Raw genomic sequence first — 27,733 nt, 5'->3', positions numbered from 1 at the left:
TAAAGAACAATTTGTTTTTTTCTCTACTCTGACAGTGAGTTATGGGGATCTGGGTTCTGGCCGGTGGTCTGAACAATTTGTGGCGGAGCAACATCACCGCTCGAAGAATGAATGATGCCCTGCAGTGTTTGTGTTGGGGCGTTATCAATCTACTGACTATAAATAATAATTACCCAAAAAATAAAAGGACTTTGCAGCGCTTGACCAGAGGACTTCCATTCCATCCAACAGTCTGTTTTTCTTTCTGGTCTAGAAGTATTGTTGTTTTTTCTGTAGGGCTGCGTCTCTCTCGGCCACGTGAGGTGAAGAGAGATGAGAGGACAGGGGAATACAAGCCCCCCCCCACACACACAAAGGGCATAATTAGCCCTTCTTTCTACTTGCTGTCTAGTCTTTGATGTACCCTGCTCTGTGTGAGGGCCAGTTCACCCTGGGTCATTATAATCTTGTAAATTCACTTTGTGGCCTAGCGGAGCAGAGCGTTCACCCCATCCTCCAGGGCCTGCTCTCTCCTCTTGCTGCTGCTGCTGCAGGCTGAGGTATTATAAACTAGAAGAACATTTGCGGCTTTGGCCTGAACCAAAGCAAAACCTGTACGCTGGCGTTAATTGCTAATTACAAGCCCCTACCCAATGGCGGCTTGACTTTTTGTCAGGGGCTTTTCCCCTCTCTCCATGAAAGGAGCTGTGCAACCCGAGCCGGGTTCTGGCCTGGGGTTCTGGCCTGGGGTTCTGGCCTGGGGTTGAGCTGCAGCCTATAGGACCCACGAGGAGGGACAGAGAGGCATGATGTAGCTGTATTATACATTACACTGGAGCAGTGGTGGACGTTCACTGGACCCTATACATGGTACTCTTGGGAACCAGAGCCAAATCATGTATGCACTGGCCAGCTACTTGTCTGTTGGCATTACCTTGCATAACCTTCCATTTGAAGCCCATCCACACCAGACATTATCAACTGTATAAGCTGCATGTATGGTATCTTGTTTTTTAGAATAGGCTCGTGGAGAAGCAGAGTTCGTTCGGTAGAGCATGGCACATCCCCACCAAGCAGAGGAGATTATGGCTGACGTTGAGTTGTAGAATTTGTCTTGATATGTTTCGTAACCAGGACCTCCCCCAGGGCATTGATGATTTAAATAGGGGTCTCTGTCCCTGGTGCTTGTGGGTGAAAGCCTGCTGAGAAGCAGTTCCTCTCAGATTCCAAGACAGGTTCCTGGCAGCGTAGCAGCCCTGTTGCTGTAGGCATGTGGGTGGGTGGCATTTGTTTCAGCGAGGTCTCCCCTCACCCTAAGCTGCTACTGATTAGATTGTGAAATAAACAGAGTCTTAAATAATGGGATGAGAGCAGCTCGGAGCGCTTGGGGAGTTGTCTAGTCATGTTCTTCACAATTTAGGAGAATTTTAGAACCCCCCTCGTCCCATAAATTCTCCTCAAGAGATTATCTGATATGAAGCCGGGGACACGCTCAACAAATCCAAATATTTTGCTGCGAGCAACTCATGCATCATTCTCCCATCTCCTCATAGTATTTCATATTTCACTTCTCCCCACACAACACAACCAGTGCATCAGAAACCAAACCATCAATGCCTACCAGAGCCTCCACTAGCCAGCTACACTCTGGCTACTGTGTGATCTTTGGCTGTCGTTCTTTTATCATTCTTGCTAGCCACATACAGTACCGATGTTTTTGATGTAGAATACTTTACCCAGCATCCCCGCTGTAGTTGGACACATCGTGTTTGTGTAGCGGTTGTTTCACAGGGTCTGCTGAGTTCTTGATTGTGCAGTGCACTTCTCCCTTGGAATAGGATGCCCTGTCATTTGAGCTTCAGGGGGGAACTGAAGGCAGTTTGTGCCTTAGGCTTTTTATAATCTCTCCCTAAAGGTCAGAGGTTGTGTGTGTGTGTGTGTGTGTGTGTGTGTGTGTCCTCTCTCAGCAGGGCAAGGGTCGAGCGCTCAGACACCGTCCGCTGTGTGAAATCGTGCCAGCCCAATGACATCAGCTGTGTCCTGGACCCTGTACACTCCGTCTCCCACACTGTCATCTCCATGCCTACCTTCAGGGAGTTCACCAGGCCTGAAGGTAGGGGGTGATCTCTCATGCACTTATTTAGATTACAACACACTTTTTTTTCACTGCCAGCATGTTATGTGAAAACATACTTGTAAGTATATTCCTTTTTATATTACCTTGTTGTCCAAAATCTCTTGCCCAAAAAAGCCTGTGATAGACTAGCCTCCTGTCCAGGTGGTGTGCTTATACATCAAGCTGCCTCGCGCTACATAATGAGGAGATAGGCTCCTGCTCCTATGAGCCCAAATCCAAGGCTCTTGCAAGGCTACTTACTTACTTGCCCAAAATCAGCTAACGCTTAAAGAGCAACTGCCTTTAAAAATCAACTAATTCCTTTGAAAACAACCTATGTGACATCATTATGAGTCAGAAACAGTTATTGTACCAAACACCTTAGTTAGATGTAAAATTGATAAATACTGCACCAAACACCTTAGATGTAAAATTGAGAAATATTACACCAAACACCTTAGCTGGATGTAAAATTGAGAAATACTTCACCAAACACCTTAGTTAGATGTAAAATTGAGAAATACTGCACCAAACCCCTTAGTTAGATGTAAAATTGCACAACTAGAACATCCTCAGCAAAACCGTAAACATTTATAACAGATTTCTTAAGATTTCTTAGATTGATTCTGGGGATTTTGAGAAAGTGAAATAGGCTTCCTCGTCTACAGGGTCTCATGGGGGACAAACATCATTAACCAAATGCGGAATCGGTCAGAAAACACACCTCCAAGACTGAAATCTCATTTCTCTAATGGGCAACATTAGTGGCTCTTTAAGAGTGTTGTTGACAGTGTAGTGGTAATCCGTGCATCAGACACTTCCTCCTTAACTTTCAATATATATATATGAGCTGTGTGCATTCAAACCCTGGGGGACAAGGTTGGTGTACTGGTAACACCATTAAGTATTGCCAAGCCGCTAGCCCAAAACCAATGTCTAAGTGTCACATTTTTTATGGATCTGACTGACTGACCACTGTAATCACACCCATACAAACCGAGACAAACTTAGTCCTACATGTGGTCCATGTTTCAGACACACTCATCCTCAACTTCATGGGAAGCTAAGTCCTTGTTGTTTCTCATAAGCTCCTCATCGGGGTGTTTAGGACTTGCAGGCCTCCAACTGAACAACAGCACTGAACACCCATCATTCCTGTCATGACCCCCTCTGCACACAATAAACCCAGAGCTCAGCTGCCTCCCATTTAATTGTCTTCCTCCAAGGAGAAGTTGGCACGAGCCTGGCCGTTTCAATCCCAGCCTGATTATAAGGGTTTAAAGCCCTGTAAAGCTCTTTTGTCTCTAATTGTTATCTTCTTCCAACAGAGATAGTTTTCCTGAGAACCATGTCGCTGGCGTACTCCTCCCCCCACATCAGCTCCGACATCGTGTTCGACATCCTGGAGGGAAATGTCCAGAATTCCTTCGACATCGTCAAACGTCAGGAGCACGGTATAATCGTGGGTGAGTGGAAAGAAAGACGAAGCGAAGGGATGCAGCTAGCTAAGCCATACGTCGTTTGACTTGAGTTGAGGTCTGAGTAACTCATCAAGTCACAAGGGCCAAATAACAATAGCAGGCAATCACTAGTCCCGAGGCCTCCCTGGATAGATGTTCAAACAAGCGGTTTTCTGACCTAATTTTGCATTGCGTTTTTTTATACGTACAAACCAAACGCATGTGTGTGTCTTCATGTGAGAGCTGAGTGGGGAGAAGAAGAAGAAGAAAGAGAAGCTTTGGTTTGAGAAGCATGAAATTCTCCATCATAAGGATGCTCCCGTGACACAAGTACATCTGACAAACACTTCCAATGCCATTTGCACCCTGGTGGCAGCTGTGGCCCTTCATGTCTCCGTCCTCTATGGAGCTGTCCTTTGGGTTGTCCTCGGAGACCAATGAAGGACAGCTTTCTCTTCTTTCTCCACAAAACATTTGGCATCAGTTTGTCCCACTTTTCTGCACCATTTAATTCACTTACTGACCGCCATGTTTTTTCCATTCCTTAAGCAAAAAAGCACTTCTTCTCCTCAACAGATTATTGTGGCTATGATGTACAGAGATGGCTTATATTTTTGCATATCAAGCAGTCTGGATGGGCATAATATATTTTCATGTGTGTATGTTAATTTATATGACGAATATCAGTCCTTATTAGGGTTGCAAAAGGAGGATTTATTACTGGTGTCTGTAATAATCTCTGGCCCTCTGTGTTGCCTTATCACATGCAAAATATATGAAATAATTAAATAATATTATTTTAAAATAACAAAAATATATAATGCCAGAGCTGTAAAACATTATCCTAAATTTACAAACCATCAATTTAGTGAAAACCATTGACATTTGATATGAGGGTTTCAGCATGAAATACCCTTTCTACACACTTTATTTCACCATGTCAATATGTATTTGTTGTCAATGTTCTGCTGTCAAACTGGTGGCAGTTGTGAACACAGTCAATAGTTGGAAAAGTTGCAGAGTTCATTGAAAATAATGCAATTATTGATTAGATGCTTTTTTCATTAATTAGGCTATTTATTCTTGAACCATATGGTCTATATATTAGAAACTCATTGACAATATGGACACAGATAGAACAAATGAATACTATATATGAATAACGTTTTTAAAAGTTATTCAAGTATAAATTACCAAAGTTATGATAGATTTTCTGTTAATGACCAGAATTCCTGAATATTCCGGGAACTTTGGTAAATTACCGGTAGCTGTGCAACGCTAGTCCTTATACAGACTTTGAGATAGTAATGGTACCCCACTTAACCCGGCAATCAAGGATCAGATCCAAGTCTGTTGCTGTAGAACAGAGAAGAGAGGAGCCTTGGTGGGGGTGACTGCATGTGGAGCCTCTGTAGTGTAGGAGCACATCCCTTTAGCCTCCACTGGTCTGGTGAGGATCCAGCGCTGCTCACTGTGTCTGGGGGAGATGAACCGAAGCCTGGCTCCAGGAGGATGGGGGTGTACTCGGCCCGGGGATGACGCATAGTTGGGCCTGCCTGGATGTTATTGTTTTGGCTCTGCAATGGGAGGATGGAGGGATGCGGGTAGTGGAAAGAGAGAGTGAGAGATACACACTGTGCTGATGGATGAAAGGATGGCCTGTCACTACGTACCACACAAGGCTGCTGAGGGGAGGACGGCTCGTGATAATGGCAGGAACGGAGTCAATGGAATGGCATCCAAACACATGGAAACCATGTTTTTGATGTACTTGATACCATTTCACTAATTGCCGTACCAGCCATTACCGCAAATTAATTGGTCCTCCCCAACTAAGGTGCCACCAACCTCTTGTGCAGCGTACATCTGTCTCTTCCCAGAATGGAGAGGGAGAAAGAGAGAGTAAACAAAGTGGTGAGTGTACACAAAGATTATTAGTCTAACAACCATACAATACCCACTGGGCACAGATGTCAATTCTCAATGTCTATTACACATTGGTTCAATGTAATTTCATTGAAATGACGTGGAAACAACGTTGATTCAACCAGTGTGCCCAGTGGGTAGAGTACAGATACCATCTATTGAGTTTTGTGGTTATCATTTTGTTACTGGGGTAACGGGAGGGGAGAAGGGCTATAATTGGGGTGGGGGGTGGAGGAGGTATAATTGAGCTATCCTTTGGTGCTTTGGTACTTGGGACTTACGTCACCCATCCTCAGAAGTTTAACGTGTGTGCATGTTTGTGAGAGAATGTGTGTAACCAATGCTTGTGTATATGTGTGTCTCTGTGTGTGTGTGTTTGTGTGTGTGTGTGTGTGTGTGTGTGTGTGCGTGTGTGTTCGTGCATGTGCAAGAGAGTGTGTGTACCAATATGTGCAGAAGTAATCCTGGGCCCTAGTGATTCATGTGGTTAAATGTATTGTTCAATTTCCCCACACCAGCCCTCAGTGTCTCGTTGAGCATTAGAACGCTTTAAATGGCAACCACATGAAAGGCTTCGCTGCCTTGTTTGTGAGGAGGCTCTTCTCTCCCAAACCCTTGGGGTGCTTATTGGATGCAGCTCTTGCATGTTAGCCATAGTCGTCCATGTTGAGTGGTTCTGCTGACGAGGCTTTGGTCAGTGACTGTCTGCTGTGAAGTCTGGTGTCCATGTCGTGATCAGCTATAGGGTTTGGTTTATTCAACTCAGTGGTGGTGCTCCGCGCTGATTCCTTTGGCTGGTGGCTGTGGCTTAGCTCTGTAGCTAGCTGACGTGTAAACTATCTGTAAGAGTTGCATATGAATCTACTTTATGAACAAGAGGAAAATCCTCCTTTGTATTCACCAATAGCGCTTTTAATAGACTGACCACTTTGACCAGGGTAAGCCGTTTAAGTTTGGTACACTGCTACTTTGGGAGAATGATTGAGTTTGTTCTCTGTTTCACACGCTGACGCACAGTCTCACCCACCCACACACACACACACACACACTGACACACAGTCTCACCCACACACACACACACACACACTGACGCACAGTCTCACCCACCCACACACACACACACACACACACACACACACACACACACACACACACACACACACACACACACACACACACACACACAGTCTCACACACACACACACACAGACGCACAGTCTCACCCACACACACACACACACACTGACGCACAGTCTCACCCACACACACACACACACACACTGACGCACAGTCTCACCCACACACACACACACACACTGACGCACAGTCTCACCCACACACACACACACACACACACTGACGCACAGTCTCGCCCATACACACACACACACTGACGCACAGTCTCGCCCATACACACACACACACACTGACGCACAGTCTCACCCATACACACACACACACACACACACACTGACGCACAGTCTCACCCATACACACACACACACACACTGACGCACAGTCTCACCTACACACACACACACACACACACTGATGCACAGTCTCACCCACACACACACACACACACACTGACGCACAGTCTCACCCATACACACACACACACACACTGACGCACAGTCTCACCCATACACACACACACACTGACGCACTGTCTCACCCATACACACACACACACACACACACACACAGACGCACAGTCTCACCCACACACACACACACACACTGACGCACAGTCTCACCCACACACACACACACACACACACACACACACACACACTGACGCACAGTCTCACCCATAGACACACACACACACACACACACTGACGCACAGTCTCACCCACACACACACACACTGACGCACAGTCTCACCCACACACACACACACACACTGATGCACAGTCTCACCCATACACACACACACACACACACACACACACACTGACGCGCAGTCTCACCCACACACACACACACACACACACACACACACTGACGCACAGTCTCACCCACACACACACACACTGACGCACAGTCTCACCCATACACACAAACACACACTGACGCACAGTCTCACCCACACACACACACTGACGCACAGTCTCACCCACACACACACACACACACACTGACGCACAGTCTCACCCATACACACAAACACACACTGACGCACAGTCTCACCCACACACACACACTGACGCACAGTCTCACCCACACACACACACACACACACTGACGCACAGTCTCACCCATACACACACACACACACACACACACACACACACACACACACACACACACACACACACACACTGGCTATGCAACGAGCCACACACTGCGAGAGCCGCACCACTCTTCCCTAGTCATCCATCAGTGTCACGCGAGAGGTTTTCCCAGCTCTGTCACGTCTGGGTGACAGCCTTGACAGCCAGCCGCATCTGTGCAAACACAACAGCCCCTCAACGCTTGGGGAAAACATGATAACAACCAATCATACACTCACAGAATCCAACGTCCTGGAGCCCAGTGACTAGCCAAGCACCACGTACAGCCAGGACCACACAGCAGATGTCTTACTGAGTCTTACAGCCCTCCAGGTAGAGCTGAAGGAGATCCAGCTTGGTGGTATGTCATCACTAAGACAACATCTCTGGCACATCACATGATGCATATTCGGAAAGACAAACAGTGAGGGAAAAGGTATGCATTACTCAGACTCTCTTGCACTGTCATCCATGCACTTCTGATTAGGGCAGACTGTTTGACGACGACGTCTGTTTGAAGGGACATGATGATAATAGGATGATTGATTCTGGCAGCCAGCCAGAACTGCAGAGCTACTCCCTTTAAAAACAACAGTTCTGTGTTCTACAGCACGAGGAGCAGGTGGTCCGGAATCAGGGGCTTTCCTGTGATGCAGCATGCGGTGGTGGTGGTGTGTGTGTGTGTGTGGCGTGCTACAGATTGGTGGTGGTCTCTCCATTTGTCTTCCATGGTGTTGGTGGTTCCCCCTGTTTGACTTCGTCTGCCTGGCCACGCTTTCACAGTGGGATAAATATTGTCTTAACAACACTCCCAGTGAACGCATGGTGTGGATGGACTGAGCTCACGTCATGCTCCTGTTAGCAGGCAGAGGTAGCTATGGGGCTGTGGGTGGGACTTGGGCTGAGGCTGGGACTGTGGGTGGGAATGGGGCTGAGGCTAATGTAGCATCGTGTGAAATATGTGGGAGAAGAATAAGGATAAGGATGGATGCTAGAAGAAGTAGAATCTTCTTCACAGAAGGGCAACACTTTTTCCTCTGGCCACCGTGAGAGTGGGGAAGTGAGCAAACCATCACAGGCAAGTTCCTAAACCTCATCCTTTGGTGAATCGGGTATGTTCCGTTAGTAAATCAAACCTTCCGTCAATGGGCCACTTACTGGACTGAAGACTGAGACGCCACAGCAAGATTCCAACCATTCTAGAACGCAGGTAGAAATATGCCTCTGGGGTTCTGAGTTATACACAGACAATATGAAAGGCCTATTTACGATGTCATTGGCACAGAGGTGACAGGCTCACCGTGTCCGTTAGCTCCATGAATGAAGGAGTGAGCTCACTGTCTGTGTCTGGTCAGGTACTTTATGTGCTGGTGGCGGTCAATGGAGCCGTTCACAGCAGCTGGTGGAATTTGGGCCTGGTGTGTTAGAGCAGGTGTTAAGGACACAGTGGGGCTTGAGGCTCTAGTCTTGGTGTGCTTCCTAAATGGCACCCTATTAGTTACCTGGTCAAAAGACAAGTAAAGCTCTATATAGGGAATAGGGTGACATTTCAGACAAACTCTAGCTTGTGGTTGAGTGTATTAGAATGAAGGGAGCTAAGGACAGAAATCTACAGGTTATATAGTGTGATAAGCAGAGAAAGCCTCCTCGCGACAGAGAGAAAGAGATAGAGAAAGAGAGAGAGAGAGAGAGGTTGTCTGTCTGTCAGGGGATGATCATGAATTATGACATGGAATCAGCAGGCCCACCAGAGCGGGCCAAGCCCATGAGGAATCCCTGCCTGCCTGTCACTGAGGGGATTAGTACAGCTAATCAAAACAGTGTCTTCTCTACCCGACAACCCCACAGCATAGCAACACACACAAGGCCTTCTCTTCCCGGGGTGGTCTACACTGATGTTTGATAGTGTTACACATCACATGCACACACAATGTACAGTGCATTCGGAAAGTATTCAGACCCCTTGTATTTTTCCACATTATGTTACGTTACAGCCTTATTCTAAAATGGATTAAATTGTTTTTTCCCCCTCGTCAATCTAACCACAATACCCCATAACATATTTTTAGACATTGTTGCACATTTATAAAAAATATGACATTTACATAAGTATTCAGACCCTTTACTCAGTACTTTGTTGAAGCACCTTTGGCAGCGATTACAGCCTTGAGTCTTCTTGGGTATGAATACTTGGCTCACCTGTATTTGGGGAGTTCCTCCCATTCTTCTCTGCAGATCCTCTCAAGCTCTATCAGATTAGATGGGGAGCATGGCTGCACAGCTATTTTCAGGTCTCTCCAAAGATCGGGTTCAAGTCTGGGCTCTGGCTGGGCCATTCAAGGACATTCAGAGACTTGTGTACTTAGGGTCGTTGTCCTGTTGGAAGGTGAACCTTCGCCCCAGTCTGAGGTACCGAGCACTCTGGAGCAGGTTTTCATCAAGGATCTCTCTGTACTTTGCACCTTTCATCTTTCCCTCGATCCTGACAAGTCTCCCAGTCCCTGCCGCTGAAAAAACATCCCCACAGCATGATGCTGCCACCACCATGCTTCACAGTAGTGATGATGCCAGGTTTCCTCCAGATGTCATGCTTGGCATTCAGGCCAAAGAATCTTGGTTTCATCAGACCAGAGAATCTTCTTTCTCAAGGTCTGAGAGTCCTTTAGGTGACTTGTGGCAAACTCCAAGTGGGCTGTCATGTGCCTTTTACTGAGGACTGGCTTCCATCTGGCCACTACCATAAAGGCCTGATTGGTGGAGTGCTGCAGAGATGATTATCCTTCTGGAAGGTTCTCCCATCTCTACAGAGGAACTCTGGAGCTCTGTCAGAGTGACCATCAGGTTCTTGGTCAACTCCCTGAACAAGGTCCTTCTCCCCTGATTGCTCAGGTTTGGCCAGGCGGCCAGCTCTAGGACGAGTCTTGGTGATTCCAAACTTCTTCCATTTAAGAATGATGGAGGCAACTGTGTTCTTGGGGACCTTCAATGCTGCAGACATTTTTTGGTACCCTTCCCCAGATCTGTGCCTCGACACAATCCTGTCTCGGAGCTCTACGGACAATTCCTTTGACCTCATAGCTTGGTTTTTGCTCTGACATGCACTGTCAACTGTGGGACCTTATGTAGACAGGTGTGTGCCTTTCCAAATCATGTCCAATCAATTGAATTTACAACAGGTGGACTCCAATAAAGTTGTAGAAACATCTCAAGGATGATCAATGCAAACAGGATGTCTCATAGAAAAGGGTCTGAATACTTATGTAAATAAGGTATTTCTGTTTTTTATTTTTAATAAGTTTTCAAACATTTCTAAAAACCTGTTTTCGCTTTGTCATTATGGGTTATTGTGTGTAGATTTATGAGGAAGAAAACGTATTTAATACATTTTAGAATAAGGCTGTAACATAACAAAATGTGGAAAAAGTCAAGGGGTCTGAATACTTTCCGAATATACTGTATGTATATTTGCACTCCTCTGAAAACACATGCACATACACTGTGTGCCTACACACACCGCCCCCACACACACATACTGTACACACACATTGACACACCATGGAATCTTGCTGGAAGTGTATTCAAATAGTTTGCCAGACATAGCTAGCTATGTACTTTTCTTCCTCCTCTTTGCTTTCCACTTGATTTGTATTGACTTGTTCATCATCCCTCCCTAGTATCTCCACAGCCACACTGCTACATATTTCACTTTTATTATCACTTTATCTACACTGTATGTCTTTTTGACCAATACAGATAAAAGGTATCAGGAGATACTGGCATAACGTATCTGTTAATCATAAATGGATCCAAAAAACGTTCACTAGGATATACGCGTGTTGAGGAATCTGTTTCCAAGTCTACCAAATCTAGCATCATCTTTGACATTGAATGTTTTAATGCAGTGTTTTGAGATGTAGATTGAGTGCTGTCGTCTACTCTGTCCGGTGGTTAGGTTACTGTATAAGGTCACTTTTATTACGATGTGAAGGTCACGATGAAGATAATGCTACATGTGCAATTCCACGGAAACGGAGTGAATAATAATTACAATAATAATGTACAAAAACACATTTACCTGAAGAACAGTGCAGATTGGTTTGGTAAAGTTTGGTAACAGAATGACAGTTTGTGCGGTTTGTTCTGTTACCGAACTTTGCATCTGTCTCAGCATCATTCTGTTACCTTGAAATGTGCCCATATGCTACTATATCATCAATGTTACTCATTCATCAAACAAACACTGAAAATAGAAAGTCCAAGAAAAGCTAAATCCTTTTCCTTCCAGCTAGCAACTTTTTCAATGATGTCACAACAGTGGAGAAGGACTCCATGCATCCAGCACGGCCCCACGGTTCATTTGGGAGAGATCTGTAACTATGACTCAGTCATCGCTAATTTACCTTGAAATACCAAACTACACAAGCTCGCTTTTCAGACCGGGGGTGTGCAGCGCTCAGGTCCCCTTTGGAGTGGTCAAGGGACTGTTTAGACAGCCTGGCTGGACTGCCCAAACATCTGCCAGTTGGTTGTGATCAGGAGCTATACCAAACACACAAGAAAAGCCAGTCAGGCCCGTGCCCTATGGTCCGGTCCCCAAGGAGCCTGTATGCTAATCCTAGGCTTCTCCCAGAGCGGACTGGGCCTGGCCATGGGAAAAGCCGTGCTCTGCCTGGCCCCTTTCCAATGGTTTTACAGCACTGAGCAGGCATCGCACCACGGCCAGCGTGTGATTATACAATACTGTGGCGAGGCCGATGCATACTTTCATTTGTTTCCTGGTGTTAAACCCGTTCATTTAGGATTTTGCCATACACTTCCTCACCGAGTTGTAGAAACCAGAAAACCCCGAAATTGTACTGTTTACATGTAACCCTTCAATATTGTAGCCCTCGCAGCCATAGAGTATGACAAATGCCTTCTGGCATTTGCTTCACTTTGTTTTGCGGCAGTGTCGTATCGCGCTTCTACTATGCATTTAAGGTTATTTTCTAATTACGGGCTATTTTATGGTGTGGTGGAATGTTCTGGGGAACAGGGGGTTTGTGCGGCTGTGTGTTTGATGGAGGTTGGAACATGGTGGGGTCACCTCTGCACCCTGCGGCAGATACACTACCTCAGCAACGGAACGAAGCGATCCCGACTCCCAGGGATACCGGAGCAGAGTGCTTTCAGCCGTACTGTAAGCCTACCATCAGATCCTGGAATGAACTACATACACAAAGTATAGGAGAGATGATATCAGTGAGCGATCTGGTATTTTCATTTTTTTACTTGTACAGGCCTGCACCTCAAGTAATGACGATATGATTGCATCGAAGTGAAACCTGTTAGCTTTGTGGTTAGGCTTTCACCTCACCACAGCTCGTGACGGAGTGAAATGTTTGCAATGATTATGTGGCTGTGGTGGTTTGGTTTCACATCAGGTTCATAGCTAGTATGTTGAGCTCCAGTTGTCACTGTAGATGCCTTGCGTTCATGGAGGATACATTACTCTGTGTGCTGTGGATGTGAAACATGCTGACGCACAGAGCCCTTATGAGGCTCCTCTTCAGGTGACAAATCTGAACTGCTCTGTTTGCGCAATTAAAACATGGGGTGATTGAGAGGAACAACTAGAATCTACAGCTCAGAGAGCTGCTGCACCTCACTGATCAATGACTACAAGTAAGCTGCTGACAGTAGAACTGAGCACAGTACCTGAGAAAGGACTGAGCAGCCCAGCATCAGCTTCAAAACACCATCTTGTCACGTTTTTGCAAAAATGAAAACATTACAGTATGATGTTTTTGTCAATATATTGCATTCGCTGGGAAAAGTTGAGTGTCACAGGGTTGACAGACAGACACACTCATAGACAGGCAGGCAGGCAAACAGTTTCATCAAGTCAATCTAAAATATTGTGAACAATATCCTCTTTATAAGGCTCTTAGTTTCTACATTTTCAAGATCATTGTGTCCAATGGAGGTCGAAAATGCTTTTGGGCCAATTGAATTCACATTTTATATGTCGGGTCATGATCATCCTCTGGTAACAAATATGTAATACTTAGCAATATGCAACCTTTTTAACCCTTCAGAAATGCCCCTTTCACCTCCATACAGTGCAAGGCCCACAATGTACATTCTTTAACAATGCCCTGAATTTACTGTTCCACAGAGGGTTGAGAATGAACCATGTTGAGAATGAATTAAGCCACTTCCCATAGCCACAGGAAGCTGAACCTAAACAGAGGGCATCCCTATAAGGTCACAATGGGTTGTTCGGAAGGACAGTTGGCTAGCACAATTGCAGTCTTTTTTTTGGGGGGGGGGTCATGGTTATGTAAGGGTTGTAGGTAGAACTTTCTATGGAAGAAGGCCTTGTTCTCTGTGGGACCAAGTTTTCACTGTGAAGAGTTCATTTCACATGGTCACGTGTAGGCTTGCGTTCATCGTGTGCGTCTGCTGAATGATCCCATACATGATTTGTGTTTCAAGCCTCAAGTGTTCTTCCGATGTCACATTATGGCGCCGGATGGGAAGGCTGCTGTCTTAACCAACCATGCTATTTTGTTTGTTTTTTCGTGTTGTTCGTAACTTGTTTTGTACGTAATGTTGCTGCTACCGTTTCTCATGACCGGAAAGAGCTTCTGGACATCAGAACTGGGATTACTCACCTCAAATTGGACGAGGAGTTCTTCTTCAATGAGTCAGATGGGATGGATATAATACAGACACCCGACCAGGCCCAGACCCCGTGATTCGCTGGAAAAGGTTTCGTGGAAATAGATCAGGATGCCTTGTGAGGATCAGGAGATGAGTGGCTAATCTGCCCTTGCCTTCCATTCTGCTAGCTAACGTTCAATCGCTGGAAAATAAATGGGATGAACTGAAAGCACGTAGATCCTACCAACGGGACATCAAAAACTGTAATATGTTTCACCGAGTCGTGGATGAACGACTACATTAAGAACATACAGCTGGCGGGTTATACACTCCATCGGCAGGACAGAACAGCAGCCTCTGGTAAGACAAGGGGCAGGGGCCTGTGCATATTTGTAAACAATAGCTGGTGCACGATATCTAAGGAAGCCTCAAGGTTTTGCTGCCTGAGGTAGGTATCTCATGATATGCTGTCGACCACACTATCTATCTAGAGAGTTTTCATCTGTATTTTTCGTAGCTGTCTACATACCACCACAGACTGAGGCTGGCACTAAAACTGTATTCAGTGAGCCTCTAGAGGTGGCGCTCCTAGTGGCCGAGGACTTTAAAGCAGGGAAATTTAAATCAGTTTTACCTCATTTCTATCAGCACATTAAATGTGCAACCAGAGGGAAAAAAATTGTAGACCACCTTTACTCCACACATAGAGATGCGTACAAAGCTCTCCCTTGCCCTCCATTTGGCAAATATGACCATAACTATATCCTCTTGATTCCTGCTTACAAGCAAAAATTAAAGCCGGAAGCACCAGTGACTCGGTCTATAAAAAAGTGCACTGGAATATGTCCCGGGATTCTTGCGGAGTACACCAGTCACGTCTTCCCCACAGAGACTGTACGTACATACCCCAACCAGAAGCCATGGATTACAGGCAACATTCACACTGAGGTAAGGGTAGAGCTGCCGCTTTCAAGGAGCTGGACTCTAACCCGGAAGCTTATAAGAAATCCCGCTATGCCCTCCGACGAACCATCAAACAGGCATGGCGTCATTACAGGACTAATATCGAATTGTACTACACTGGCTCTGATGCTCGTCGGATGTGGCAGGGCTTACAAACTATTACAGACTACAAAGGGAAGCACAACCGAGAGCTGCCCAGTGACACGAGCCTACCAGATGAGCTAAATCACTTCTATGCTCGCTTCGAGGCAAGTAACACTGAAACATGCATGAGAGCATCAGCTGTTCCAGACGACTGTGTGATCACGCTTTCCGCAGCTGATGTGAGTAAGCCCTTAAAACAAGTCAACATTCACAAGGCCGCTGGACCTTACGGATTACCAGGACGTGTACTCCGAGCATGCGCTAACCAACTGGCAAGTGTCTTCACTGACATTTTCAACCTCTCCCTGTCTGAGTCTGTAATACCAACATGTTTCAAGCAGACCACTATAGTCCCTGTGCTCAAGAACACTAAGGTAACCTGCCTAAATGTCTACCGACCCATAGCACTCACATCTGAAACCATGAAATGCTTTGAAAGGCTGGTCATGGCTCACAACACCATTATCCCAGAAACCCTAGATCCACTCCAATTTGCATACCACACCAACAGATCCACAGATGATGCAATCTCTATTGCACTCCACACTGCCTTTCCCACCTGGACAAAAGGAACGCTTATGTGGGAATGCTATTCATTGACTACAGCTCAGCGTTCAACACCATAGTGCCCTCAAAGCTCATCACTTAGCTAAGAACCCTGGGACTAAACAGCTCCCTCTGCAACTGGATCCTGGACTTCCCGACGGGCCGCCCCCAGGTGGTAAGAGTAGGTAACACCCCATCTTCCACGCTGATCCTCAACACGGAGACCCCTCAGGGGTGCATGCTCAGTCCCCTCCTGCACTCCCTGTTCACTCATGACTGCACAGCCCGGGACGACTCAAACACCATCATTAAGTTTGCTGATGACACAACAGTGGTAGACCTGATCACCGACAACGAGACAGCCTAAAGGGAGGAGGTCAGAGACCTGACTGTGTGGTGCAAGGACAACAACCTCTCCCTCAACGTAATGAAGACAAAGGAGATGATTGTAGACTACAGGAAAAGGAGGACTGAGCACACACCCATTCTCATCGATTGGGCAGTAGTGGAACAGGTTGAGAGCTTCAAGTTCCTTGGCGTCCACATCACCAACAAACTAACATGGTCCAAGCACATCAAGACAGTCGTGAAGAGGACACGACAAAACCGATTTCCCCCTCAGGAGACTGAAAAGATTTGTCATGGGTCCTCAGAACCTCAAAAGGTTTTACAGCTGCACCATCGAGAGCATCCTGACGGGTTGCATTACTGCCTGGTATGGCAACTGCTCGGCCTCTGACCGCAAGGCACTACAGAGGGTAATGCGTACTGCCTAGTATATCAGCGGGGCCAAGCTTCCTGCCATTCAGGACCTCTATACCAGGCAGTGTCAGAGGAAGGCCCTAAAAATTATCAAAGACTCCAGCCACCCTAGTCATAGACTGTTCTCTCTGCTACCGCAGGGAAAGCGGTACCTGAGTGCCAAGTCTAGGTCCAAGAGGTTTCTAAACAGCTTCTACCTGCAAGCCTTTCCCCCCTCTGATAACCAGGTGGCGAATCGCATCTCTGCATGTCTGGCAGACATATCAGTGTGGATGACGGCTCACCACCTCAAGCTGAACCTCGGCAAGACGGAGCTGCTCTTCCTCCCGGGGAAGGACTGCCCGTTCCATGATCTCACCATCACGGTTGACAACTCCCTTGTGTCCTCCTCCCAGAGTGCTAAGAACCTTGGCGTGACCCTGGACAACACCCTGTCGTTCTCCACTAACATCAAGGCGGTGACCCGATCCTGTAGGTTCATGCTCTACAACATTCGCAGAGTACGACCCTGCCTCACACAGGAAGCGGCGCAGGTCCTAGTCCAGGCACTTGTCATCTCCCGTCTGGATTACTGCAACTCGCTGTTGGCTGGGCTCCCTGCCTGTGCCATTAAACCCCTACAACTCATCCAGAACGCCGCAGCCCGTCTGGTGTTCAACCTTCCCAAGTTCTCTCACGTCACCCCGCTCCTCCACTCTCTCCACTGGCTTCCAGTTGAAGCTCCCATCCGCTACAAGTCCATGGTGCTTGCCTACGGAGCTGTGAGGGGAACGGCACCTCCGTACCTTCAGGCTCTGATCAGGCCCTACACCCAAACAAGGGCACTGCGTTCATCCACCTCTGGCCTGCTCGCCTCCCTACCTCTGAGGAAGCACAGTTCCCGCTCAGCCCAGTCAAAACTGTTCGCTGCTCTGGCACCCCAATGGTGGAACAACCTCCCTCACGACGCCAGGACAGCGGAGTCAATCACCACCTTCCGGAGACACCTGAAACCCCACCTCTTTAAGGAATACCTGGGATAGGATAAAGTAATCCTTCTAACCCCCCCCCCCAAAAGATTTAGATGCACTATTGTAAAGTGGTTGTTCCACTGGATATCATAAGGTGAATGCACCGATTTGTAAGTCGCTCTGGATAAGAGCGTCTGCTAAATGACTTAAATGTAAATGTAAGCCATAAGACTCCTGAACAGCTACTCAAATGGCTACCCAGAATATTTACATTGACAGTACCCCGTGACAGTACCCCCCCCCCCCCAACAAGCAGCGCAACAACACCAGCCTCGAGGACGATACCTGCCAATGTTGCGTCGTCATTGGACGGGCCAGTTGCTGCTGCCAAAGTTGCGCCCGCGTCGTACGGACCAGTAGCAGTGGCGTCGGACGGCCCAGTTGCAGCTGCCGAAGTTGCAGCTGCCAAAGTTGCGGCAGCGCCCGGACGAACCAGTCACAGCGTCGTTGGACGGGTCATTCCCGCTGTCTCCCTCAATAGTTGATTATTCTGTCACGCTGGTATGAGAAGATTCGGGAGACAAGCACAGTAATGCTTGTCTAATTACGGTGTGCCGTATAAAAAAAGGCACGCAAGGGGACGAAGACCAAAGAAACACGTAACAAAACACAGGGTTGAAACCCAAACAAAAGAGCGAGGAGTACCTCGAATAAATAACACAAGCGCACAATGATTATCACACGGGACGAGACCCATAATCATCTGCACAATCCACAAGGGCACAAAAGCCCAAAACACACAGCACAGGTACTCACACGCACCAACGGACATAGTAACAATAATCAACACCACCGTGGTGAACAAAGGGCACATATAAACAAATACAATCAGTGGGAATTGGGGCCAGGTGTGCGCAATGAGAGTTCCGGGGGGATCCGTGACGCTGTTGTTGATTTACATTTTACACATGCTCTTATCCAGAGCGACTTACAGTAGTGAATACATACATTACATACATTTTTTAAATTGTTTTATTTTTTTGTACTGGCCCCCCGTGGGAATCAAACCCACATCCCTGGCGTTGCACACACCATGCTGGCGTTGCAAACACCATGCACTACCAACTGAGCAACAGGATTTACATCTGTGTTTTGGGTCGTTGTCATGTTGCATCACCCAACTTCTGTTGAGCTTCAATTGTCGGACAGACAGCAAAACATTCTCCTGCAAAATGTCTTAATAAACTTGGGAATTCATTTTTCCGTTGATGATAGCAAGCTGTCCAGGCCCTGAGGCAGCAAAGCAGCCCCAAACCATGATGCTCCCTCCACCATACTACAGTTGGGATGAGGTTTTGATGTTGGTGTGCTGTGCCTTTTTTTCTCCACACATAGTGTTGTGTGTTCCTTCCAAACAACTAAACTGTAGTTTCATCTGTCCACAGAATATTTTGCCAGTAGCGCTGTGGAACTTCCAGGTGCTCTTTTGCGAACTTCAGACGTGCGGCAATGTTTTTTTGGACAGCAGTGGCTTCTTCTGTGGTGTCCTCCCATGAACACAATTCTTGTTTAGTGTTTTACGTATCGTAGACTCGTCAACAGAGATGTTAGCATATTTCAGAGATTTCTTTAAGTCTTTAGCTGACACTCTAGGATTTTTCTTAACCTCATTGAGCACTCACTGTGCTTTTGCAGTCATCTTTGCAGGACGGCCACTCCTAGGGAGAGTAGCAACAGTGCTGAACTTTCTCAAATTATAGACAATTTGTCTTACCATGGACTGATGAACATCAAGGCTTTTAGAAATACTTTTGTAACCCTTTCCAGCTTTATGCAAGTCAACAATTCTTAATCTTAGGTCTTCTGATATCTCTTTTGTTCGAGGCATGGTTCACATCAGGCAATGCTTCTTGTGAATCGCAAACTCAAATTTTGTGAGTGTTTTTAATAGGGCAAGGCAGGTCTAACCAACATCTCCAATCTCGTCTCATTGATTGGACTCCAGGTTAGCTGAGGGGTTCACATACTTTTTCCAACCTACACTGTGAATGTTTACATGATGCATTCAATATAGACAAGAAAAATATTAGTTTAAGCGCACTGTGTTTGTCTATTGTTGTGACTTAGATATTTTCTATCTTAACCTGTGTTTAACTAGGCAAGTCAGTTAATAAGGATCCGCCCCTTTTTTTCAATTTTCACCTGAAATTACATACTCAAATCTATCTGCCTGTAGCTCAGCCCTGAAGCAAGGATATGCATGTTCTTGGTACCATTTGAAAGGAACACTTTGAAGTTTGTGGAAATGTGAAAGGAACGTAGGAGAATATAACACAATAGATCTGGTAAAAGATAATACAATGAAAAAACCAACCGTTCTTTTGTATTTTTTTGTACCATCATCTTTGAAATGCAATAGAAAGGCCATAATGTATTATTCCAGCCTACATGCAATATACATTTTGGCCACTAGATGGCAACAACGTATGTGCACCATTTTAGACTGATCCAATGAACCATTGCATTTCTGTTCAAACTTTTGTATCAAGACTGCCCAAATATGCCTAATTTGTTTATTAATAACTTTTTATGGTAAAAATGGTGCAGTCTCCTCAAACAATAGCATGGTATTGTTTCACTGTAATAGCTACTGTAAATTGGACAGTGCAGTTAGATTAACAAGAATTTAAGCTTTCTGCCAATATCTGATATGTCTATGTCCTGAGAAATGTTCTTGTTACTTACAACCTCATGCTAATCGCATTAGCCTACGTTAGCTCAACAGTCCCATTGAAGGTGCACCGATCCCAAATAAGTTTTATTTACAATGACGGCCTAGGAACAGTGGGCTAACTGCCTTGTTCAGGGGCAGAATGACAGATTTTTACCTTGTCAGCTCAGGGATTCGATCTAGCAACCTTTTGATTACTGGCCCAATGCTCTAACCACTAGGCTACCTGCCGCCCAGATGAAGATCAGATCAAATTTGATGATCGATTTATACAGAAATCCAGGTAATTCCAAAGGTTTCACATTATTTTTCTTGCCACTGTACAGTTGAAGTCGGAAGTTTACATACACTTAGGTTGGTGTCATTAAAACTCGTTTTTCAACCACTCCACAAATTTCTTGTTAACAAACTATGGTTTTGGCAAGTCGGTTAGGACATCTACTTTGTGCATGACACAATTAATTTTTCCAACAGTTGTTTACAGACAGATTATTTAACTTTCATCATTCACTGTATCACAATTCCAGTGGGTCAGAAGTTTACATAGGCTAAGTTGACTGTGCCTTTAAACAGCTTGGAAATTCCAGAAAATTATGTCATGGCTTTAGAAGCTTCTGTTAGGCTAATTGACATAATTTGAGTCAATTGAACGTGTACCTGTGGATTTATTTCAAGGACTATCTTCAAACTCAGTGCCTCTTTGCTTGACATCATGGGAAAATCAAAAGAAATCAGCCAAAATCTCAGAAAAAAATTGTAGACCTCCACAAGTCTGGTTCATCCTTGGGAGCAATTTCCAAACACCTGAAGGTACCACGTTCATCTGTACAAACAATAGTATGCAAGTATAAACACCATGGGACCACACAGCCGCCATACCGCTCAGGAAGGAGACGCGTTCTGTCTCCTAGAAATGAATGTACTTTGGTGCGAAAAGTGCAAATCAATCCCAGAACAACAACAAAGGACCTTGTGAAGATGCTGGAAACAGGTACAATAGTATCTATATCCACAGTTAAACAAGTCCTATATTGACATAACCCGCTCAGCAAGGAGGAAGCCACTGCTCCAAAACTGCCATAAAAAAGCCAGACTACGGTTTGCAACGGCACATGGGGACAAAGATCGTACTTTTTGCAGAAATGTCCTCCGGTCTGATGAAACAAAAATGGAACTGTTTGGCCATAATAACCATCGTTATGTTTGAAGGAAAAAGGGGGAGGCTTGCAAGCCGAAGAATACCATCCCACCCGTGAAGCACGGGGGTGGCAGCATCATGTTGTGGAGGTGCTTTGCTGCAGGAGGGACTGGTGCACTTCACAAAATAGATGGCATCATGAGAAGGAAATTGATCTGGATATATTGTAGCAACATCTCAAGACATCAGTCAGGAAGTTAAAGCTTGGTCGCAAATGGGTCTTCCAAATGGACAATGACCCCAAGCATACTTCCAAAGTTGTGGCAAAATGGCTTAAGGACAACAAAGTCAAGGTATTGGAGTGGCCATCACAAAGCCCTGATCTCAATCCTATAGAAAATTTGTGGGCAGAACTGAAAAAGTGTGTGCAAGCAAGGAGGCCTACAAACCTGACTCAGTTACACCAGCTCTGTCAGGAGGAATGGGCCAAAATTCACCCAACTGATTGTGGGAAGCTTGTGGAGGGCTATGTTTGACCCAAGTTAAACAATTTAAAGGCAATGCTACCAAATACTAATTGAGTGTATGTAAACTTCTGACCCACTGGGAATGTGATGAAAGAAATAAAAGCTGTAATAAATAATTCTCTCTATTTTTATTCTGACATTTAACATTCTTAAAATAAAGTAGTGATCCTAACTGACCCAAGACAGCAATTTTTATGAGGATTAAATGTCAGGAATTGTGAAAAACTGAGTTTAAATGTATTTGGCTAAGGTGTATGTAAACTTCCGACTTGAACTGTATATCTTTGTATAATGGAAATTAAAAATTATGAAACATTTTTGCTTGTTTGTCCCTCTGATTTGAATTGAAACGTTGTCCTCGTGAGACTTTGTTTGCGGCAGGAGCGAACTTGGCCCCAGCTGACCCCTGTAATGGAAAACATCTAGAGCCTCGATTGGATTCGGGTCACATTTATGATCTGAAACCATCGCTCCATTCCCAATAAAACAGGGCTATTGGGAGATCCAGGCCGTATTGTGGTGCTCCATACTGTATTTATAATGATATGTTTCATTTTGTTCGCCTCGCTCATCTTCATTGGGTCTTCTGTGAACTGATTGACTTCGAAGTTACATGAACGAATTTGAACTTTATGAACTCTGTTGCTTCACAGGCATCTCACGCAGTGCATATATTGCATTGGTAGTATATCTTGTTGTATGTCAACTACTCACATGCAGTGGACCAAAACTCCCAAACTCAGTCAACTTTATGTCCAAATTATCTCTTTGTATTGAGTGAATATATGGCGCCATATTACCGATCAGCATGGCACCTTCATTCGCTAGTGATTATCATATTTTTTTTCATATGCAAAGCCCCAATCTATTTTTCCATGTCCTTTATTTTTCTGAACATTACTGTCATTGAGTTCATGCAGAGGTTTCTCCTCTCTGATGGTGCTGACGGTTTGGAAACAATAAAACCCTCATCCCCCTCCCCTCAGCCCCTCAGCCCTGTGTCACTATGCAACAGAGTCCCAAAACACCAAAACAAGGGGGCAACCCTAGTAAATAGCGTCCTATTCCACACTCTTCAGGCGTTTATCTCTTGGAATCTTCTGGAATCTTCTGGAATCTTCTGTGTGGCCGCAGGGATCCAGACTGACTGGGAGACGGGTGAGGGAAGAGGGGAGGCTCAGTGAGACTGACTCTGGTTGAGCTTCTCTAACTGAATCCTAAAGATGGATCCCTGAAAGAATGCCTGCCTGCCTCCATGGCTGTATTGCGTGACTGAGACTGCTCCGCTCCCCATCATCCAACACATGGGACTAATTTACCCTCGCGGGCCACAAAGATGGTGCCACAAACATCAGGCAGGCCCCCTCAGGAAGAGAAGGGAAGAGAGGAGAAGAGAAAAGAATGGGAGAGAGGATCTTGATTCTAGCATCACACCATGTCAGTGTCCATCCCAGAGGACATTTTGCAGAAACCAGCTCACACTTGATCATCATAGTTTGCCCTGTGGTGAACATGACAAAATGTCTCTCACTGATTTATGACAATTGTGGTACAAAGGCATTCCATGGATCACACTGAATGATGCCGTGACATCTTGTTGATTTCATTTAAGATGATTCATTGTGCTGTAGTTTTGATGGACTTTATAGCATTCAATTTATTTTTGTACTTTGAGACCAATACCTACTTCATTTAATACCTGTCTCCCTGTGTGTGAGAAACAGAAAAAAGAGAACAAGAGAGAGAGAACAAGAGAGAGAAAGACAACAGTGAAAACAGTGAAAGGACAGTGCAGTGATTGTGCTGCCTGGCTGCACGCTGGACGATGGCTGTTCAAACAAGACTGAGCTGAAATGTCACCAGCCCTCCACAGAGAAAAGGGCCCGCTGACAGCCTGGATAAACAGTGTCGTTCTTTCACCCTGTAATCGCATGTTCACTTAAAAAGAGCTTCCAACAAATTCCATGTGCATTCGGTCATTCTTGGGTCTCAGTCCGCAGTGGTCGTGGTGTGTTTTCCCCACGTTGTTACAGTGACAGGAGAGTCTCTCGCTCTCTCTCTTGTCCTCCAGGGAAGGGTGGAAGGAGGAAGGTGGGACGGGTGGATGGATAGAGGGAGAGAAGGATGGAGGAGAGAATTAAAAGCCAGATTCACATGAAGAGGTTTGACATTCCTCTCATAATATGAGGTTTATTGGTTTATTTGGATCCTGATTAGCTTTTGCAGAAGCAACAGCTATTCTTTCTGGAGTCCACAAAAAACACACAACATGACAGGTAACAAAACACTGATACACTGATATACAAACAACTTAACAAATAATGTGTGTTAGAATGTCTCTGTGCGTCCCCTCACAGTCCTTGCCATTCCATTAAATGTTGTTAATTCTTTTTTTTAAAGGTCATTTTGCTGTTTTTCTTGAGTTCCATGCGATCATGGCTCTGTATAATACTGTGCTTTGCCATTAGTTCGTTTTGGACTTGAGGACTGTCTTGTGGGGTATGTATGGGTGTCTGAGCTGTATGTTATTTGATTATGCAGACAATCTGGAATTTTCATCACAGTAATACTTATCATAAAAACTAGAAGAGAAGCAGTTCATCTCTCGTCAACCCTCAACCAGGAAAGACTGTCATGCATGTTGTTGATGTTGGTCTGTATGTGCAGTTAAATGCAAGGCGTGCTGCTCTGTGTTGAACTAGCTGCAGCTTTGCTAGGTCTTTCTTTGCTGCACTTGACCATATTACTGGACAATAATCAACAAGGAACAAGACCAGAGCCTGAACAACTAGTACAGTTCATTTTGTGTCAAAAACACAGAGCATATTTTTATAACGGACATACCTCTCCCCATCTTCACAACAACTTTGTCAATATGATTTGACCATGTTAATTGACCATGCAATGTTATGCCTAGGAGTATAGCTTCCTCAAATTGCTCAAATGGTCACACCCTTTATGTAAAACTCCAGTTGAGGTTTAGGTCTTAGAGAATGTTTTGAACCAAATACAATGCTTTTAGTTTTAGATGTATTTATGACCAGTTTATTTTTAATCACCCATTCTGGTACTGACTGTAACTCTTTATTTCACTGAGCTAACTGGCTTTGGGTGTTGAAATGTAGAGTGTGGAATCATCCTCATACATAGTCATTCTAGCATTTATGTTAGACCAGTGGCAAATCATGTGTGAAAACAGAGAAGAGTAATGGCCCAAGGTAACTGCCCTGAAGGACACCGCACTGTACATATCTGATGTTAGTGAAGCTTCCATTGAAGAACGTTTTCTGTGTTCTATTGGATAAATAACTCTCCAACCATGTGATGGCAGGTGATGTAAAGCCATAGCAAGTGAGTTTCTTCAGTAACAATGTAGGATCAATAACATCAAAGGCTGCACATGAAGCGATGGAAATCAAACAAAATATTTGTCAAACTACCCCAACGGATTTTTTCAAACATCCCATGTCACAGATGTTGGACCTGAATGTCACCTGTGATTGTAGAAATCATGGTATACGAGCGCAGCACGTCACTTGATTCCAATAATAGTACTGCTGCACATGATGAGAAGAAAACAATATCCATCCATCCCTGCCACCACTTGTCATTCCTACTCCCTGTAAAAGGTTTCCTACTCCCTGTAAAATGTTTCCTACTCCCTGTAATATGTTTTCTACCCCTGTAAAAGGTTTCCTACCCCCTGTAAAAGGTTTCCTACTCCCCGTAAAATGTTTCCTATCCCCTGTAAAGACGACTGCTAGCTAAATAAAATAGTTTGATTATTCTAATTTGATGGTGAGCCATCACTCTTTACATCCTCCTTCAATACCTTTGGTACCCTTCTCTCTCTGACTATCCCTCTGTCTCCCTTAGGTGTGGTCCGACAAGTGAAGCCTCTGATTGGCCCACTGAACATGGTATTGAAGCTGGCTATGAACTACGTCACCTCTGGGGTGGTGTCTCATCGGAACATCGTCAGCGTCCACATCTTCGTCTCCGAGTTCTGGTTCTGAGTACAGGACACACACCAACACCGCCACACATAGCCATACTGTTCTACCACAGTACTACCAACACCACCACACATAGCCACACAGTTCTACCACAGTACTACCAACACCACCACACATAGCCATGCAGTTCTACCACAGTACTACCAACACCACCACACATAGCCATACAGTTCTACTACAGTACTACTAACACCACCACACATAGCCACACAGTTCTACCACAGTACGACCAACACCACCACACATAGCCATACCGTTCTACTACAGTACTACCAACACCACCACACATAGCCATACAGTTCTACTACAGTACTACCAACACCACCACACATAGCCATACAGTTCTACTACAGTACTACCAACACCACCACACATAGCCATACAGTTCTACTACAGTACTACTAACACCACCACACATAGCCACACAGTTCTACCACAGTACTACTAACACCACCACACATAGCCACACAGTTCTACCACAGTACGACCAACACCACCACACATAGCCATACAGTTCTACCACAGTACGACCAACACCACCACACATAGCCACACAGTTCTACTACAGTACTACCAACACCACCACACATAGCCACACAGTTCTACCACAGTACTACTAACACCACCACACATAGCCACACAGTTCTACCACAGTACGACCAACACCACCACACATAGCCATACAGTTCTACCACAGTACGACCAACACCACCACACATAGCCATAAAGTATTACCACTTACACACTACTACCACACAGTATTACCACAGTCCTATAACTTTACCCTCCTAGCATGAAGAGAAAGGAGATTGCTGAGTGCATGGAGGAGAAAATGAAGATTATTTAGGCGTATAACTACAAGGATATGAATACCATTGGAGGGTCCAATAAAGGGATTTCCTGATACAACCAACACACATTTTACTAACTTTAGTTAACTTTCGTTCCTTTTCGATGAAGATAAACAGACCACTAGCTGCTTAGTTGCTTTTGTTATTGTATGACACTAAAGCACTTCCCAGTAAGTTTACCTGTAATATAAGTTGATGTAACAAGCCAAGCCATGAGTGGATGCATGCATCTGGCCTACAGAACTTGATGTGAAGACTCATAAACTGTATCATATAATGTAAGCATGCTGTCATGCACAAGACTATAGAATGTGATTGTGAATTGAAAGTGCATGCGTAGACATGGAGATGTGAAAAACCATTGGAGGATTCAACAGTTGAATGTAACACTAACCCATGAGTAATGATGTGTATTACATTTCACTTTCTTACTGTATACATTGCGAAAGGTGTTTCGGTACTAAATAAACCATCGTGTTTTTATTTGTGAAGCATTTTATTTGTGTGTTGGTAAGTGAAAGCTTCAGATTGGTTGATGAATTTAACTTGTGTACGTTTGGAGGGAAAGTGGGACAGAATTCATTATGGGTACATTGGTTGAGAGTGTTGAAAAAGGGGGAGTCGGTGGAGAGAGGAGGGGTACATAGGAACCAGGGACCACATCCCCAATTAGGTTTGTCACTGAACCAGAAGGGGTCTCTAC

At 45.1% G+C, this 27,733-nt stretch overlaps 1 protein-coding gene across 2 annotated transcripts in view; it reads left to right on the top strand.

The window, feature by feature from the left end:
• The window catches only part of LOC115192678 (fibulin-1), a 44,463-nt gene extending 16,950 nt beyond the window's left edge, over positions 1-27,513 (top strand). The window contains exons 15-17 of one of the 2 annotated variants that reach the window (XM_029751437.1): positions 1,950-2,092; positions 3,424-3,561; positions 26,040-27,513. In XM_029751437.1, the coding sequence (XP_029607297.1) occupies positions 1,950-2,092; positions 3,424-3,561; positions 26,040-26,179 (421 nt within the window). In that variant the 3' untranslated portion in view covers positions 26,180-27,513. Of the gene's footprint in view, positions 1-1,946; positions 2,093-3,423; positions 3,562-26,039 lie in introns of both variants that reach the window. The other variant, XM_029751436.1, reaches the window with a different exon arrangement.
• Positions 27,514-27,733: the final 220 nt, after the last annotated feature.

The sequence above is a fragment of the Salmo trutta genome, chromosome 4 (assembly GCF_901001165.1).
Source record: "Salmo trutta chromosome 4, fSalTru1.1, whole genome shotgun sequence".
Lineage (NCBI taxonomy): Eukaryota > Metazoa > Chordata > Actinopteri > Salmoniformes > Salmonidae > Salmo > Salmo trutta.
Note: the sequence above shows the minus strand (reverse complement) of the source record. Positions and strands in the feature narration are given on the sequence as shown.